This window comes from Dasypus novemcinctus, chromosome 8 (genome assembly GCF_030445035.2).
Source record: "Dasypus novemcinctus isolate mDasNov1 chromosome 8, mDasNov1.1.hap2, whole genome shotgun sequence".
In the NCBI taxonomy this organism is placed as follows: Eukaryota; Metazoa; Chordata; class Mammalia; order Cingulata; family Dasypodidae; genus Dasypus; species Dasypus novemcinctus.
Window position 1 is genome coordinate 70926579 of NC_080680.1, and position 18827 is coordinate 70945405.

An 18827-nucleotide genomic window follows, 5' to 3' on the forward strand; every position below is an offset into this window, starting at 1 on the left:
GTGCTGATGTGCGCAAGGAGTGCCGTGCCACGCAGGGGTGTCCCTAGGAGTGCGAGGAGAGCCGCCCTGCGTGATAAAAGTGCAGCCTGCCCAGGAGTGGCACTGCACACATGGAGAGCTGACACAGCAAGATGATGCAACAAAAAGAGACACAGATTCCCAGTGCTGCTGACAAGAATCCAAGTGAACACAGAAGAACACACAGAGAATAGATACAGAGAGCAGACAACTTGGGGGGGGGGGAATAAATAAAAATAAAAAAAAATAAATAAAAAACACCAACAATTCTGGTACATTGCATCAGCATCCCTTTGGCTGACTAATATAGTAATGAATAACATTCTCAACACATTAAGCAAGAACGAAAGAGGAGAGATTAGAATAAACACAGATTGACAGGGGAAGTAAGGAGATCAGCCTTACCACAGTAGGACAAAAGTTTTCAATCCTGGCCATATATATTAGAAGTACAAGAGAAGATTATAAAACTACTCTTGCCAAGAAGCAACTCAAGGGCAATAACAGACCAAGTGAGCATCTCTGGGGTACTTTTTTAAAGCTCCCTAAATCATTCTTATGTGTAGTAGTGAAACAATTCTCAGAAAACTTCAAAAGCCAGGCTAAGAACTATGGTCTTCATTTATTATTTAATAAGTTCTCAAGCAGGAAAATGATACAAATTTTCTTAAAATATTTACACTGAAAAAGTTTCAGTGAATTTTAGAAGTCTAAGAAAAAGCAAAAGAAAAATATTTACCTGTAAATGGATCAACTCCAGCCATGGGAGTTCCCACACTTGTGGCACCTGGTACATAACGACCAGCACCTAAAATGCAATAATACTCCTAGTAAGAAAACTTAACTGCAAATTATAAAGTTCAAAATGTCCCTTCTTTACATAAAATAACTTATTTTCAAAATCAATTATATTTTTAAATGGCATCTTTATAAACATAAATGCACGTAATTTAATACATAAAATGCTTAGAACAGCACTGATATGCAGTATGTGCCCAATAAATGCTGGCTAAAAAGTAATTCTGAAGTTACAAAATATTACTATAATCCATAGATGCCCTATATATTGTAATTAAGTACAAAGCATTAATAGATTGGAAAGGAAGTTATTAAAAGTTTACAGAATAAAATGTGAATGCTATGATATTTAAGTAAAGGAATAGGATTAGTAGTAGGAATAATTCCTGCTGGCACATAAGACTGAATAAAAAAATAAGAGACCAGGTAAGAGTTAAGGATGGTGTAATAAGAGTCTAGTAATATTTGAGATTATACTTGTGCCTGTCTCAGTGAAAATGGGAAAAGCAAAAGAAAAGGAACATGAAAGACAAGTGCGGACAGAGAATCAGCAGAATTTGGAGTTGTTCAAAGCCCTGGATACATCTTTGTGGGAAGAAGAAGGATGACCTATAGTTCCAGTCTTTACAAATTTATAACCTAGGAATTGGTATAAAAGGACCAACATATGCAATAAAGGCAAACAGTACTAAAAGAGAACAAAAAAAACAGATATAAATAGAATTAATTGAAATAATGAAGAACACAGAATAAGTTTATTTGTTGAGTTTTTACTATATGTCAGCCAATATGCTATGTATCTTATATACCCATACTTATAATATTAAGAATTAGATAACATTATTATTGCTGCTATTTTAGAAAAGGAGAACTGAATAACTCACCCAAGGCATTAAGTTTTTAAGTGGCAGAGTGAGCTCCTACACTTTGCTAAATGGTTCTTAGACCAACTGAATGAGTCACCTGTTCAATATGCAGATTCCCAGGACCCACCCAAGACCTAGTGGTTCTCCAAACTGGCTTCCCTTTTAGAAACACATTAAGAGCTTTCAAAAACACCTACGAGCAAACCATACCCAAGACCATTTACTCACTCTTTGGAGGTGGGAATGGCATTTAGTACCACTAATCTAGAGAACCATAATCTCTGAGAGTAGGATCTTGGGTTAAAGAATTTAAACAACCTTAACAGATAATTCTAACATTAAATTAGAAGTTTGAGAACAACATAAATTAATTAAGAGAAAAAAAATTAAGATTGATCTCAAGTTTCAGGCCACATGGAGAAAGCTTCAGGCCCTCGTGTCACTGGTAAATATGGGGAACAACAACAATAATAATAGCCAATATATACTGAGTGCTTAATACATACTCCAGGCATTTTGCTAAACATTTTACATTGTATCATTTAAAATCTATTTTTTATAAGAGTATAGCTCAGTTATATTAACAAATGCTTGCATAATTCCCTACGACATTTAGCATGCACATTTCTACAATCGCTGTATATCTTGAGAGCTACTGACACTGCAACAGTGAAACATGCTCTAGTTTGGCAGCCCCAGGAGTTCTCTTAATTTTATTCCTATTGGGTGTTCATTCTGTTCCAGAAAAAAAGCCTCCATTGAGAGATTCAGAAACCATGCTGGTGTAAGTTTCAGGGTACCATTGTGCCTGATCAGACTGATTAAGTCATCATCTTAGCTACTCTTCAGACTGTTACTACCATTTCAAATTGCATTATGTCATCAAAGACTTCCTAAGAGACATTATGCCATCACAGTATTTAGCTTGATAGTTGATTAATCCAATCTGTTTGGGACAGGATAGTAGGTTGTTAGTTTTGTAGCTCAGTGTAATGAATCTGCAAGGCCACTGAATGCCATAAAGGCTATGAATCTCTTTCCAAGTTGGATATATAGTCCAGACACTCTGGCTGAAGATTCAATGATAGCATCATACAAAATGTCAAAGTTACTATGAAAACAGAGACTTCTTCAGCTTCATTTAAAGTCTAAGTCTGGCAGTATTGTTGATGCTGAAGCATGTGTACCTTGGTAAATAAACTCACTCTGAAACAATACACCGTTACTTCAAGGGCTTCACGAAGGCCTTTAATAACCTAGATTAGGAAGACTAATCCTGGATAGCTGGATAGCTGGGTGGTAAGTCTCCTTCTATGCTAAGTCAAAATATGCCTGCGCAAACTTCTTGACTGCACTGTTTCATCCAATACCAGAGACTCATATGGCTCCTTCCTTGCTTGTTATCTGTAGCTTCTCACCAGTGACAGCACTCATGATTTGTCTTGGTTGATGGGTTCCCCTATTATCTAATTTTACAGATAAAAAAATAGGTTCAGAGAGGTTAAGTACCTTGCCATTATCTCATAGGAAGTAAATGGTAGAGCAAGATTTTGAACCAAGGTCTGTCTGACTCTAAACTGATGCTTAGAGACTCTTAACTACTCTGCTCTCATGGAGGGAAGGACCAATGGAGAAAATGATAAGTTCTAATAATATGCCATTTAAAAGCCAAAGAGACATCTGCAAAAGTACTCCAGGAAAAGGCAAAATTTAGAGTTAAAGAAAAGGAGATCCATCAAAATTAGAAATATAGTTAGGGAATTTTCAGTTACTGGATGATAGCTCTCAAATAGAAAGCCATATACTACAAAATTTAACTAAATGTATTAAATAAAACTGCATCCCAGGAAGCGGATGTGGCTCAATCAGGTGGGTGTTCGCCTACAACATGGGAGGTCCTGGGTTCAGTTCCCAGGGCCTTCTAAAGACAAGCAGACACCACAACCCACAGCAACGAGCAAGACACCACAACCTACCACAAGTGAGATGCTGCAACTCACTGCAACAAGACAGATGCCACAAGCCAGCAGATGCCACAGCCTGTGGGGAGTGGATGTGGCTCAGAACACTGGACACTCGTCTCTCATGTAGGAGGTCCCAGGTTCAGTTCCTGGTACCTCCCAGAGAAGATGAGCATACAGACAAGGGAACCACTGGGGTGGTGGTGGGGCTAAATAAATAAATCTTAAAAAAAAAAACAAATGGCATCCCACCTGTAAAAGGATCTGCTACAGGTACTGTGTTGGAAGATCCTGAAGCGCTTGGAACATACCGACCACCACCTATATATACAAGATAAAGGAAAAGCTGAAGTGTACCAAAATTGTGAAGTTCATAAATATCACTGACAGAAATTATACATGGAAGTCATATAGTTGGGAAGAGACTAAAATTTCAATTATTTGTCAAGTTTTGTTTTAATTTTAATTTATTAAAATTTATTATCTCTTAGCCCAGGATATAAATATTAAAATAACTACAAATTTAAGAACAGAATTGAAGTTAGTCTCTGACCTAAATAATAGATACATATAATCACTTTCTGTTCTAGTGTCTATACAAATTTCCTAGAATTCCTGCTGTTGCTGTTGCTATCAAAGCCAAAGGCTTTAAATGCTAATCTTTTAGAGGACCCCTGGGTGCATTAATTTATGTGTCAAACAGTACAGTCAGTGTTAGGGATCCAGCAGGGGAGCAAGATTGCTGTCATCTACAGAAGAGTACAAGCTACTGGAGAAGGGAATTACAAAAGGAATGAGTGCTACAAAGGAAACATATTTCCATTTATATGTTACAAATGTAAACTGTATTTTATTTTGTTAGTACTTTTAAGGAAACTGGAGTTGTACACAATAAGATATGTGTGAAGATGCTTATAAAGTTATAGAGTTTATTTTTGTGTCTTTTTTTTTTTTAAGATTTATTTCTCTCCCCTTCCCCCGCCCCCATTGTCTGCTCTCTTTGTCCATTCACTGTGTCCATTCTTCTGTGTCTGCTTGCATTTTTGTCAGCAGCACTGGGAATCTGTGTCTCTTTTTGTTGCGTCATCTTGCTGCATCAGCTCTCCGTGTGTGTGGCACCACTCCTGGGCAGGGTGTGCTTTTTTTGCGCTGGGCAGCTCTCCTTGTGGGGCGCACTTTTTGCATGTGGGGCTTCCCTATGCAGGGGACACCACTGTGTGGCATGGCTCTCCTTGCGTGCATCAGCACTGCACATGGGCCTGCTCACCACATGGGTCAGAAGGCCCTGGGTTTGAACCCTGGACCCGCCATATGGTAGGCCGGACACTCTATCCGTTGAGCCAAATTCGCTTCCCTAAAGTTATAGAGTTTAAGAAGAGCAAAAAAGCAGTGACTGTTAGACCTACAGTCAGCAGCTTTTACACCTGTCCTCTATCCCAGAAAACAATAAAACTACCATGCTTCAGCCTAGAGTTGATACAAATATAATTTAGTATCACTTAAAAACAGAAATTCAGTATTCTTATTTACCAAATTTCACATATATATATAAATATATTTAAAAGAGCAGTTATAAAGGAACATAAAAAATTTCGCTACTTGAAAAAATTATTGAAATTCTTTAAGCTTTCTTAATTTTATTTAGTTTACAGTGTGGCTATAAGACTGGAAGAAAAAAATTTATAATTATACTTAAAAAATAAAGAATTACTATATAATTTGAGGGTTACCTGTAAATGGATCTGAAAAATTGGTGTTCCCAAGTCCCAACATTTGACCTTTTGTGTTATCAATAATAAATTTAGCCACCTGATCCAAAAACATAGGATTCAAATCGTTCTTCTGCAAGAAATTGTATGCAGTTAACCAAGGATCATCACTGGTATTATATGGCAATTTATATGATGGTCCACCTTCATTGACATCAATTGAGAAAACATAATCAAATTCCTTTAATAGAAATATAAAAGAGAGATAAATGATTAATAACTTATCTCTTCATATACACTTCAATGACATACAGAACATAATACAAATATATTTATTTTAATTACAGTGCTTAAACTTTATCCAAAGCGCAATGCTAAAATCTTCTTCCTTACATAAAGATTAGTAATAGCAACCATCTACAGTCACCTTCAACATGTGCTGCAAAATAAATATTTTATTTTTATTTTTAAATTTTCTTTATTTTTATTTTTTACTTTTATTTATCTTATTGTGTGTGTATGTATTATTGCTACAGGCATACTTCAGAGATATTACATATTCAGTTCCAAATCACCAAAATAAAGCAAATACTGCAATTAAGCAAGTCACATGAATTTTCTGGATTCCCAATACTTAAAGAAGTTATGTTTTATACTGTAGTCTATTAAGTGTGCAAAAGCATTATGTCTAAAAAAACAATGAACATGCCTTAATTAAAAAATACTTTATTGCTTAAAAATGCTAACCATCAACCAAGCCTTCAGTGAGTCATAATCTTGCTAGTAGAGGGTCTTGCCTCAATGCTGATGACTGTTGACTGATTAGGGTGGTGGTTGTGGAAGGATGGTGTGGCTGTGTTGATTTCTTAAAAGAAGACACAATGAAATCTGCTGCACTGATTGACCCTTTCATAAAAGATTTCTCTGTAGCATTTAATGGCTGTTGGATAGCATTTTACCCAAATTGGAGTCAGTCTTCTCAAACCCTGCCACAGCTTTTTCAACTAAGTTTATCTACTATTCTAAATCCTTTGCAGCCATTTCAACAATGTTGACAGCATCTTCACCAGGAGTAGATTCCGTTTCAAGAAACCACTTTCTTTGCTCATCCATAAGAAGCAATTCCTCATCCATTACAGTTTTATCATGAGATTGTAGAAATTCAGGCACATCTCAGGCTCTACTTCTAATTCTAGTTCTCTTGCTATTTCCACCTTCTGCAGTTACTTCCTCCACTGAAATCTTGAACCACTGAAAGTCATCTGAGAGTTGGAATAATCAACTTCTTCCAAACTTCTGTTCATGCTGATAATTTGACCTCATCCCATGAATCAAAAATGCACTTAATGGCATCCAGAATGGTGACTCATTTCCAGGTTTTAGATAGTCTTAGCCTCACAAAATGCATTTCTTAAAAAATGAGAATTCAAAGTCAAAATTTCCCCATGATCCATGGCTGCAGAACAGATGTGTTAGGCATGAAAACAACACTCACTGAATATCTCCATCAGAGCTATTGGTGCATTGTCAATGAGCAGTAATATTTTGAGAGGAATATTTTTTCTCTGAAGTAGGTCTCAAGAGGGGCTTAAAATATTCAGTAAGCCATGTTATAAACAGATGTACTGTCATCCAGGTTTTGTCATTCCATTTACAGAGCACAGGCAGAGTAGATTTAGCATCATTCTTAAGGGCCCTAGGATTTTTGAAACGATAAATGAGGACTGGCTTCAAATGCAAATCACCACTGCATTAGCCCTTACCAAGAGAGTCAGCCTGTCCTTTCAAGCTCTGAAGCCAGGCATAAACATCTTCTCTCTAGGATGTCCTAGAGGGCATCAATAGAAAGCTGTTTCATCTACACTGAAAATCTGTTGTTCAGTGTAGCCACCTTTACCAATTATCATAGCTAGGTCTTCTGGATAACTTGCTGCAGCATCCACATCAGCACCTGCTGCTTCACCTTGCATTCTGATGTTATGGAGACAACTTCCTTTCTCAAACCTCATGAACCAGCCTCTGCTAGCTTCTCACTTTTCTTCTGCAGCTTCTCACTTCTCTCAGCCTTCGAAGAATTGCAGAGTTAGGGCCTTGCTCTGGATTATGCTTTGGCTTCAAGGAATGTTGTGGCTGGTTTGATCTTCTATCCAGACCATTAAAACTTTCTTCATATCAGCAAAAAGGCTGTCTTGCTTCTTATCACTGTGTGTTCAATGGAGCAGCACTTTTAATTTCCTTCAAGAAGGTTTCCTTTGCATTCACAATATGGCCAACTATTTGGCACAAGAGGCCTACCTTTTGACCTATCTCAGCTTTTGATATGCCTTCCTCATTACAGTTAATCATCTCTAGCTTTTGATTTAAAGTTGAGATATATGATACTCTTCCTTTCACTTGAACACTGAGCAGCCAATGTCATATTATTAATTGGACAAATTTCAACATTGTTTCTCAGGGAACAGGGAAGCCCACTGAGAGAGAGAGAAATAGGGGAACAGCAAGTCGGTGAAACAGTCAGAACACAAGACAAATTTATCAATTAAGATTACCATCTCACCTTGGTAGTTTACACTGCCCCCAATCTATTACAATAGTAACATCAAAAATAACTGATCAGATGACGAGAACAAATATAATAATAATGAAAGTTTGCAATATTGTGAGAATTACCAAAATGTGACAGACATGAAGTCAGCATATGCTTTGGAAAAATGGTGTGGATACACTTGCTCTATGTAAGTTGCCACAAGCCTTCAATTTATAAAAACATAGTATCTGAGAAGCACAATACAGCAAAACACAATAAAGTGAGGTATGCCTTTACATATTAATGCTAAGGCCAAAAGACAGTTTCTAACTGTTGATCTCAAAGCCAAAAATATTAGCTGTTATCATGCCCTGCTCACCAAACACTGGCATTATAAACCCTGCCCTGCAGGTATCCTTATATCTTGCTGAATTAAATTACAGCCAGACATGAGACGTTAGATGAAATGTGGTACAGAAGTTTCTAAGCCAAAATAGTCAGGAACAGCTTATATATGGTAACTGCTAAAAGACAGGTTAACGACTAATTTGCCTATTAAATGTTTAACTCTCCCTATATGGAAAGGGATTTTTCCCTTATTTAAAGACAGGGAGAAGAGAAACTTTTCCCTACAATAATGTATTTGTAAATGCCAAAAAACCAAAGAATATTTTATTGTATGGGGACAAAGGAGAAGAAAACCTTTAACTTATCTAATGCTTTAAAATAATAATTAGAAAGTAGAAGTTGACATACTTTCCCTTCATATAAAACTTTTCCAGATGTTTGCTGATTAGCACCAGATGAGCCAACAACATCACCAATTTTTATCCATCTCCCTTCACTAACACTCCACTGATAGGCTTCGACTTTCTCCCCATCTCTGATTAGACGAGTCTGTCCTTCTCTAGTACCTTAAAATAAAAAATTTAAGAATCAAAGGTAAAATGGCATAGTGAAATCCAAAAACATTTAGATAGAAAATTCTTAATATTAAAATTTACCAAGAAAAGAAAATATGTATTTTGGTTTAAAACAAAATGTTACTAAACAGAAGATTTAAGAATATAATTCTACTAGAAAAGTGGCCAAAAGAAAATAAGGCTAACAGGAAATTTTATTAAATAAAGGAGGACTTAAAATCTTAATTCTACAACAAAGTAACTGGACCACAGAAAATAAAGCAAGTTTTATTACTGAATGCCTCCTGACAACACATTTCATTTCAGTAAATAACCCTCCATTCTTCCAGTTGCTCAGGCCAAAAAATATAAGAATTTGAGTCCTCTCTCAATCAACCTGACAGCCAATCCTACAACAAATTCTATCAGCTCTATCTTTAAAACATATCTAAGTAACTACTTATCCTTACCATCATCTCCATGCTACCCTCTGGGAACAAGTCACCATTATTTCTCAATTGGATTAATTCAGTAGTCTCTTACAAATGCCCTTACCCCCTATGGTCCATACGCAACCTGGCAATCACAGGAATTCTTTCAAAAGGTTAAGTAGGTTCTAAGACTCCTCTGCTCAAAACTCATCAGTGGCTTCCCAACTTAGTCTTCTTAAAAGCCAAAGTCCTTGGAGTGGCATACAAGGCCAAACATCATCTGCCCATCCCCACCCCCCATTCTCTCTGCCTCATCTTTTACTACCCCTTCCCTCCCACCATCATGCCACCTCAGCTATGGAGCTTTACTGTTTACTCTGCCCAAAATGCTTTCCACCCACCTATCAGCAGGATTTGCCCCTTTGCCTCCTTAACAACTTACTCAAAGGTCTTTCAGTGCCAGAGACAGATGGCTGTCCTCCACAGATTCATGCTCCTATTCTATAAGGTAGAGTTGATGCTTCTCTAGCCAGAGGCTACATTATCCAGCCCCCTTGCATCTTGCAGTTCCTTCGTGTCACACAACTGAGTAATGTAATGGTCAGTGGAAACTGGGTATGCATGATACAAACCAGTTATATGTAAACCTATTATTCTCTACTCTCCTCTTCCCATGTGCTGGCTGGATGTTTATGACCAAGGTGACCTTGGAAAACTATGCAGAAGTGGTGGTTTTACTCACAGCCTGGGACCATGAATAACTGTAAGGAGCAAAACTACTCCACAAACATACATACACCTACCATGTTTTGCTACCAACTGAATTTTAAACGTGCAAAAAATAAACTTCTTGTGGTAAGCCACAGAGACTGCATTTATTTTCTATAGGTGCTAGTGATACCCCAAGTATTATAAATTCCTTCACTGCTGTATTTAATATTACAAACCAGCCCAGATCACTGCTTTATTTACTTATCACTACCTGACTTAATTATATATTACATGTTAATTATCTGCTCTCTCCTCCTTAGAACATAAGTTTATGAGAACCGGGATTTGCATCCCCTTTGTTATCTGCTATATTCTCTGGAGCCTAAACAATTCCTTGCACACAGATGGTACTTAGTAAATATTTGTTTAATGTATATATATATTGACAAAAATGGTATACTTTTAGGAATTTTAAGAATATTAAAAACATGATACAATGCAGTGGTGCTCAAACTTTTGGTTTCAAGATCCCTTTACAGTAATGAAAGTTACAGAGAACCTCAAAGAGTTTTTGTTTATGTGGGTTATAGCTACTGATTTGAATAGATGTATTTGAAATTAAAACTGCGAAGATAAAAAATAATTGAAACCATTTAAAACAATAATAGATCCACTGCAGATTAACATAAGTAATATTTTTATGAAAAATAGGTTTTTAAAAATTCAGCGAGAAGACGCGTTTTCTTACATTTTTGTAAATCTCTTTAATGTGCTGCTGGATTAGAGTATCTCTGTCTCAGCATTCAATCTATTACAATTTTTTGTTCTGGCTGAAGTATATGTGGAAAATCTGGCCTTACAGATATGTAATTGAAAAAGAGAGGATTTAATTTAATAGACTTTTCAGATAACTGTGGATTCTACAAGTAATAGTTTTCTGAAAATTACAATGTGGAATATGAAACCATTACCAATGAATTTTTGATGCTCAATCACACTAAAACCCATTGGTCTATCTTGTACTTTAAATCTATCTTTTAGTCAGGCATAATTTTGTGACATTATACATTGGTTGTTCCAGAAATATCGGTTCACTGAGTTCTGCAGATTTCCCACATTATATTATTCAATATTCCTGCATTTTATTATTCAATATATTAAAAAACTTGCATTTGTTAATATAACCACTAATCTCTACAGAATGGTCTTTAAATACTAGGAAGCTATCGAACTTATGGTGGCAGATACAAATTCTGCAAAATTTCAATTTTCAACTGAAGCTCAAATTTTAACTTTGGAAAGAAATACTGTCAGTTATTTTCCTAAAAGTGACAGGTGCACTCTATTCATTTTCAAAAACTCAAATATCCAAGGCTAAAAATAATAGTCATTCTTTCAAATAAAAATGGCATTACATGAGAAAAGGGCTAGCTTAGCAGGCAATTCAAACAACTACATGGGTATTTTTCCTTGAGACACCACAGCACTTTGGTTTTCTTTATGTGTACTTGTCATTTTATCATCCGGTAAATATTTTAAAAGATATTACAGGGTCAAGATGTAATAAAATTAATAATTTTTACTGCTTCATTAAGGACCTTTCTAAGGGCAATGAGATTTTTGTTTTTGTTTTTAAACTATGATTTCATGCCAAAGAACAACACAATGACTACTAAAACAGTTTCAGTGCCTTAATTTGTGTGTTAAGGAACCAGCAGTTTTACCACCATTGCTTTTGCACCATTAAAAAAAAGGCAAATAATATCTTAGTATTATTATAGAATTAGTTTTAACTTCAGACATGCTGAAAGGATCTCAGAATTTCCAGGGGCCTATAAACGACACTTTGAGAACCACTGACATAATGGGTCAGGGATATAGTAAATACTAAATTTCATTTTAGATCATTATTTTCTTCTGATTTCAGTCTCAAGTGATCTCCAACTCACTGAGTATACATTGCTTTATTTAAACTCATTTTTATTTTTATTTTGTAAAAATTCCTCCTAGGAAATCCTATCAGCCAAAAAGTATTAAATGGCTGATTTTTGAGTACCTATTAGATATGAGCTAAGTTAAGTGTTGGGAGATTGGGGAAAAAAAAAACTGTTCCTGTCCAAACTTCGAGACAGAGACAATTTTCCCACAGTGGTTATGTGTGGTAGTAAAAACCCTCAAAAATTAGGATCTGGCAATGAAAATAATAATAACTAGCAGAACAATTCTTTTTAAATAATCAATTATTCCTAAAGGCAAATATGAAAAAAAAAAAAAAGGCAAATATGGTAGTATTTTTTAATACTAGATACACTGAAATGTTTACCAGGTTCATTCAGATGTTCCTTCCCAGGAAGCTGCTCAGCATTAATGTCCCCTAAATCACCAGTTTTGGATTCAATGGTTGCTTGAGAGAGTTCTTTTTCAAAAGCTTTGATTTCCTCAGCACTTGCCATCCGATCCTCTGATTCTGTAAACACTCTAATAATACCATCACTATAAAGAGAAACAAAACAATTTTAAAAGACATTGCCATAGTGTATCACTATTATCACTGCGAATGACCCAAAGGCAATTTATTTGTGAATATAACAAATGCTATTATATATTTATTGCAGAGAATAGTACTACGCTGACTTCAGCACATACTACCCTCTATTACTTTCTAAAATAATGCACAGAGTAGAAAAAGACATTTAAAGAAGTTACTGGCAAAGGAAAAAGAAATACATATCGGACATTCTTTTCAATTCCAAGTTAAATACCATTATAAAAATCTAAATACAAGGTCTACTCTGAAAGCAAATACTACATTGGTTTTGTAATACAGAGAAGGGCAGTTGGCCTGGTTTACATTTTAAAGGAATCAAATACCCAATATAAATCTTATAAAATAGCATTATGTTCATTACTTTGTCACTAACTACTGGCATGACCTCAAATCAACAACAACAAAATAAAAACAAAAACAAGAACAACTGCCTAGCCTTTGGAATGGATGGCAGTTTTCAACCTTTGTTCTCAGAAAAGTAACTTCATTTCCATGATTCCTCATTTCTAAATTTTGCAGATGAGGGGGCAGGTTAGTTACTTCAAACCATATCAATCCAACCCAATCATACCAGAAACTGTGCGTCCTTCTTAACCTTCTGTAAACATCAGTTTCTTTCTTCCAATAAGGTTATTTTCATTTCAAATAGGTGCAGAAGGGGAAAAAATTAAACCATCAGATCGACGACCCCCTCCAACCAGAAAATAAAACACCTCCACTTTATTAGACCACCATCCTTCTAACTATTACCTTTCTCTTCTCCTCAAGCAACCTCTTATTTAGCTTTTTTCTATAATTCTCTACCAAACATAACATCAAAAATTCACTAGTAACAACTTTTTTTTTAAGGACTTTATTTATTTATTTCTCCCTACCCCCTCGTCGTTTGCATTTGCAATGTCTGTTGTGTGCTGGTCTTGTTTTTAGGAGGCAGCAGGAACCAAACCCTGGATCTCCTTTGTGGGAGGGAAGTGCCTAAACGCTTGAGCCACCTTTGCTCCATGCTTCGGTGAGTTTTTCATTATGTTTTCCTCCTTGCGTCTCTTATTGTGTCATCTTGTTGCATCAGCTCACCGCACCAGCCCATCGCAACAGTCTTGCTCTTTAGAAGGCACCAGGAACCAAACCCATGTGGTAGGCAGGAGTTCAACCGCTCAAGTCACATCTGAATCCCTAAAAACAACTTCTGAACAAAATCTGAAATATTTTTTAACTCTCAACTCCTTGACCCCTCAATCACTTTCTGATACTGATGACAATCTCCACTCAAACTCTTTCCTTCACCATCCTCCAGAATTTCAAAATTCTGATTCTTTGCTCCATTTTTACCTATTATCCTATTGGCTTCTCTTAATCTATTTATAATATATCATAAAATTCAGTCTTTAGTCTTCTGTTCCTCCTTCTCTTTATTTCTTGCCCCAGAAAAAGATATTCTGTCATTAACATTGGGAGTTTTATATATGTCTTCATCTTTAATCCCAGTTCTTATACTAGGCTCCAGTTTAAGTACCCATGACCACCACTCAGACTTCAGGAAGTCCAAAACTGAAGTCATCACCTTAAAGCTCCAAACCAGTTCTCCCACTTCTCCTTTTTTATTAATGAAGACTTTCAAGTATCAAAAGTTTGAAGCTTTATCCTTCTCTTTCATCCCCTTTCTGATAATTTTTCCTCTGAATTCTCATTTATCTCTCTATCCTCTGCCATTGTTGGGCCAATATTTCATAACCTCACACTCCTATTACCATTGCTTTCTAGTTTGTTTTCTTGTGCACTGTCATCACCAAAGACAACCTACATATTTAATAATTCATGACTTCTATTAATACTTTAATCATGACACTTCTTTCGCTTAAGAGTTACCATAGGTTCCTTATTTTTTTTTTTTTCAATTCTCTCTCCTTCCCTCCCCCTTAGTTGTCTGCTCTCTGTGTCCATTCGCTGTGTGTTTTTCTGTGTCCACTTGTATTCTTGTCAGGGGCACTGGGAATCTGTGTTTCTTTTTTGTTGCGTTATCTTGCTACATTAGTTCTGTGTGTGTGACGCCACTCCTGGGCAGGCTGCACTTTTTTCGCACGGGGCAGCTCTCCTTACGCCAAGAACTAAATCTAAAAAATGCCTGGCATTCAAGACTCTCCAGAATTAAACCCATCTCACCTAAGAACGTAACCATTAACTATTCCCTGGCATTAGTCCTCTACCCTTTACCTTCATCTCCTGTATTCATCACATTGACTCATATACAATATCTTTACTTAATTGCTTTCCATGACAAAAATTTTCATTTTCCTTCTTATTTTTCAAAATCCAATGCAAATTTCTTCTCTAGAAAGCTTTACTATACTGATCTCTACTGTTTCTAACTTCTTTTGTATTGAATTTTTCAATTGCACAACTCTCTGTATTAGTGTAATGGATTATGTATTATTAATGTAAAAGCTGTTATACCCACTACTGTTTGGTACATTAATATAAATATGTAGATATAGTCTCCCCAATTCATCTGAAATTCTTTATGGCTTGTCTATGCACTTTACTAAGGACTAGCTATATAGTAAATAGTTACTGATTGACCAGAATATAAATACCTTGCACCAACCACAATGTCACCATTGTCTAGCACACAGCAGCACCATATAGACTGAGCTGGAAGTCTGATTGTTTGAGTACATTCCCCATGTTTCCAGATTCTCAGAGATCTATCTTCTGCCGTTGTCACAAAATCTAAAATTAATGAACACATGAAAAATTTTTGAAGTAATATTAAGTACATTTATACATACCATCTTTCTAGATAGGTACCCTGACCTTTTAACCCCAAAATGATACAGTTTTAAATTTCACATATTTGTCATTTGCACCTTAAGTAAATACAAAAATTCCCTTTTTATACATTTCACATCTTACATACCATATCTTACACCAATACATTATACAAAACCTTTCCTCAGACATACAAGATCTTTTGATTACACAAGTGACTAATTTAAATTAATATAAAGATGACCATATAATCTCCTCCTTTAGGAAAAAGATATTCATGAAATGAAGTGATAAATTATTTAAATCACAGATAGAAATTCATTTAAGTAATCAATACTTCTCTCCACAACCAATGAATGGGATGGAATAATGTTCAATACATTATTTTATTTATTTATTTTTTAGGAGGTACCCAGGATTGAACCTGGGATCTCATACATGCGAAGCTGAACCACCAAACTACAACTGCTCCCAATACATTATTTTAAAGGCATAGCATAAGGTAATCTTACCTTTACAGTTTGGAAAGACAGATATGCTATAAATATAATTTGTATGTCCATAATATACTTCAAGACACTCTCCAGTGATCTGCCACCTTCTAACACTAGCATCATTTGCACAGGAAAGAAATTCTGTTTCACTCAAAATTGCTAAACCTCTGACACAGTCTTCATGTCCTGCATTAAAAAATAATGTTTATCAATAAAATGGATTATTTGGTTGATGGTTCTGTATATTTCCCTGATACTGTAAAACATATCAGTGAATGGTTAAAAATGATTTTCAAATTAGAGAAAGTCATATTTTCTGTAGGAAGGCCTGGTAAGAGTATTTGCAGTTTAGATCTGGCAATATTTTATATGAGTCTTAGGAATTTGTTTTATATTTATCATATCTTTTCCAAATTATTTCCCCAAATCCTCCAGAAACAGGATTTTCATCTAACAATTCTTCATTTTCACTTGGCAATTAATTTTCAACTTTTCTTTCCTGATAAGAATAATTCATAAAATACACAATACTGGAATAAAACAGAAATATATGACTAAATATCTCCTAAAACTATCTCTTCACAATACTGAAATTAAAATTAATAAAACACTAAAAACTAAGAAAAATTAAGATTACGAAACAAGATCCCAAGTATTGAAGAGTTTGAAACACCAACCTTTATTATAGACACGTAAATGTCATAAATATGAAAGAAAAGGTTCAGAGAGGTTTATCTAAAACCATACAATTAGTGGCAAGGCTAAATTTAGAATTCTGGTTTCATGCCTCATAACTGAATCCCTGTTATTCAACTGAATCACAAATATAAAATAAAGCAAACATTGGTACTATATCAATGGAAAAATGCCCAACATATATAAATTCAGATGTTAAAATGATGCAATAAAATGATGCAATTAATGACTAATGCTTTAAAAATGCAAACTTTTACGTAATGAATGTCTCACATTAAGTTTTAAACTATGTAAATGGAGTACTTACCAAAGGATTTTAAATATTGATAAAACTTGATAAAGTTGATAAAATTGATAAAACTTGATAAAATACCATTTCTTTAATATTAACTGAGGCACTGTAGAAGGTGCCACTACAATATTTTTAAAGACAAATATTTTCTGAATCCTGCAACCTAATAAAGCGTGAGTCAAAAACATTCCTATGCTCACTTTTTATTGGTTTAGATTAGTTATTACAGATTAATAAAGACTTGATGCATATATACACTGTATGTACTGAAGCAGAAACAAAGGGATGCTTGGTTATAACTCATTATCCATTTTTCCCTTTAAGGATAATTTTATCTGCACAAAGTGACTTCTTTCAGTATAATCCAGGGTGCTGATCAACTTTTAGAGAAAAAAATTTAAAAAAAGAAGAACACTTAAAAAGAAAAATCCACACCAAAAAGGTAAGGGTCCCCCCAAATAATCAATGATATTAATGTTAGGCAGTAGATGTCTTAGTTATTTAACAGCTGGGGCTTAACAGTACTATCGACCATTAACTACAACATAAAGCATGAAATTTGCTTTTTATTAAAAAACAAAATTCAGTATTACTAAAGACATTAATGATGCTTTCCCCCAATAGAGAATAACACTGATTACCTACTATCAGTAAGGTTTATACTATACTTTTAAGTTTCAGGCTGAGTGTATTAAAATGACAACCAAAAACATAACTGTACATCAAAAATTACATACATTATATAATACATAAAAGCAAATACACATATTATAGCTTATCAGGTAGCTAACTTTTATAAGAGTTCCCACTAGATTTTTTAAAAAGCTATTTTCAAACTTCTAAATGTTTGATGAAAAAAACATTTGCATAAATAATAAACTATAAGGTTATAAAAGTTGTATACTCTGATCTTACCCAAAAAAGTCCTTTCACACCTTCCAGCCTTCCACAGTTTAATGGACTTGTCTGCTGATCCAGTCAACATTAAGCCCTGTTCAGGTAATATCTTGACCGCCCATACTGCAGCTGTATGACCCTAAAAGTAAAATGGTATCAATTTAAGTAGCCACAGAATCTTTACCTTTAATCATTATCATCTAGAATATTCATTGAGAACTACTATACCTGTAAGGTCATCATGCATTTGTCATTCAGCCAGACTTTAGCAGTGGTATCCCATGAGCCACTAAGTAATGTGCCAAATTTTCCAGATGAAAGACTACAAACTAAAGATGGGAAAAACTCACAGTTAACACAATTTCATGTATAAAAAATGCTCACTTTGCTAGTTATTAACTAGTTGTTAAAGCACTGAAATTTTTAAAATACTTCCTCAAGTAGGAGCATCTCAGCCAAAACGTTTAACTCACTACAGATACAGTACAGTGGTCAAGAGGACAGACTGGTGTCAGACTGCTGTCTAGGTATAAATCCTAACTGTGCCACTTTCAAGGTGTGTGATCAAAGGCATATTACTTAATCTCAGATTCCACCTCTATCAAGGGCTGCACGATAACTTCCAGCTCTAAGAAATTACAATAGGAAAATAATACAATTTTGAACTGCTGTTTATATAGGTATTTTGGATTACTTTAATTAAAACAAAAGAAAAAAAAGGAGCCAAGCCAAATTTTCAACAGTAATGGAATGGTTAATTAAATGTCATAATACCTTGATATAAAATTATGCAGACATAACTGATTTAGAGTTATGGAAGAAGTCATAATTTAGATACCCTCGGAGAAGGGATTAGAGGCAAAGCAACTGGACCCAAGAACTCCTATGAGACTCAATTCCCAGGCACTGCATGTCATGAAGGGCAGGGCAAAGGCAAGGACTTGAGAAATGAAGACAGTTCTTGAAAATCTGTATATAACACAGTGAAACCCTACATCTCTTTCTCTAGCCTCCAGAGTCACATCCCTATCCACTGCATGAGACTTGAGTTATCTCTGAAGGAACTAGAGTGTACAGGCCTAGGCTGCCATGCACAATGAAAGAGTGGAGTAAGAGGCCCCTATAAAACAAGGGAAATAAGTGGAAAGTCTAAATCCTGAAGTGTCTATATCCTATTCATACAATACCAGCCATTAGGAATATGTTTCTAT

The 18827-nt window shown here is 35.2% G+C and overlaps 1 protein-coding gene across 2 annotated transcripts in view; it reads right to left on the reverse strand.

Annotated features, from left to right (window-relative positions):
* Positions 1 to 18827, reverse strand: part of PLAA (phospholipase A2 activating protein) — a 66959-nt gene that overhangs the window by 14190 nt on the left and 33942 nt on the right. Inside the window, exons 3-11 of one of the 2 annotated variants that reach the window (XM_004447446.5) lie at positions 17845 to 17945; positions 17635 to 17755; positions 15750 to 15917; positions 15063 to 15198; positions 12247 to 12416; positions 8636 to 8793; positions 5374 to 5593; positions 3896 to 3964; positions 758 to 826 (exon numbers count right to left, since the gene is read on the reverse strand). In XM_004447446.5, the coding sequence (XP_004447503.1) occupies positions 758 to 826; positions 3896 to 3964; positions 5374 to 5593; positions 8636 to 8793; positions 12247 to 12416; positions 15063 to 15198; positions 15750 to 15917; positions 17635 to 17755; positions 17845 to 17945 (1212 nt within the window). The remainder of the gene's footprint in view (positions 1 to 757; positions 827 to 3895; positions 3965 to 5373; positions 5594 to 8635; positions 8794 to 12246; positions 12417 to 15062; positions 15199 to 15749; positions 15918 to 17634; positions 17756 to 17844; positions 17946 to 18827) is intronic. The other variant, XM_058301949.2, reaches the window with a different exon arrangement.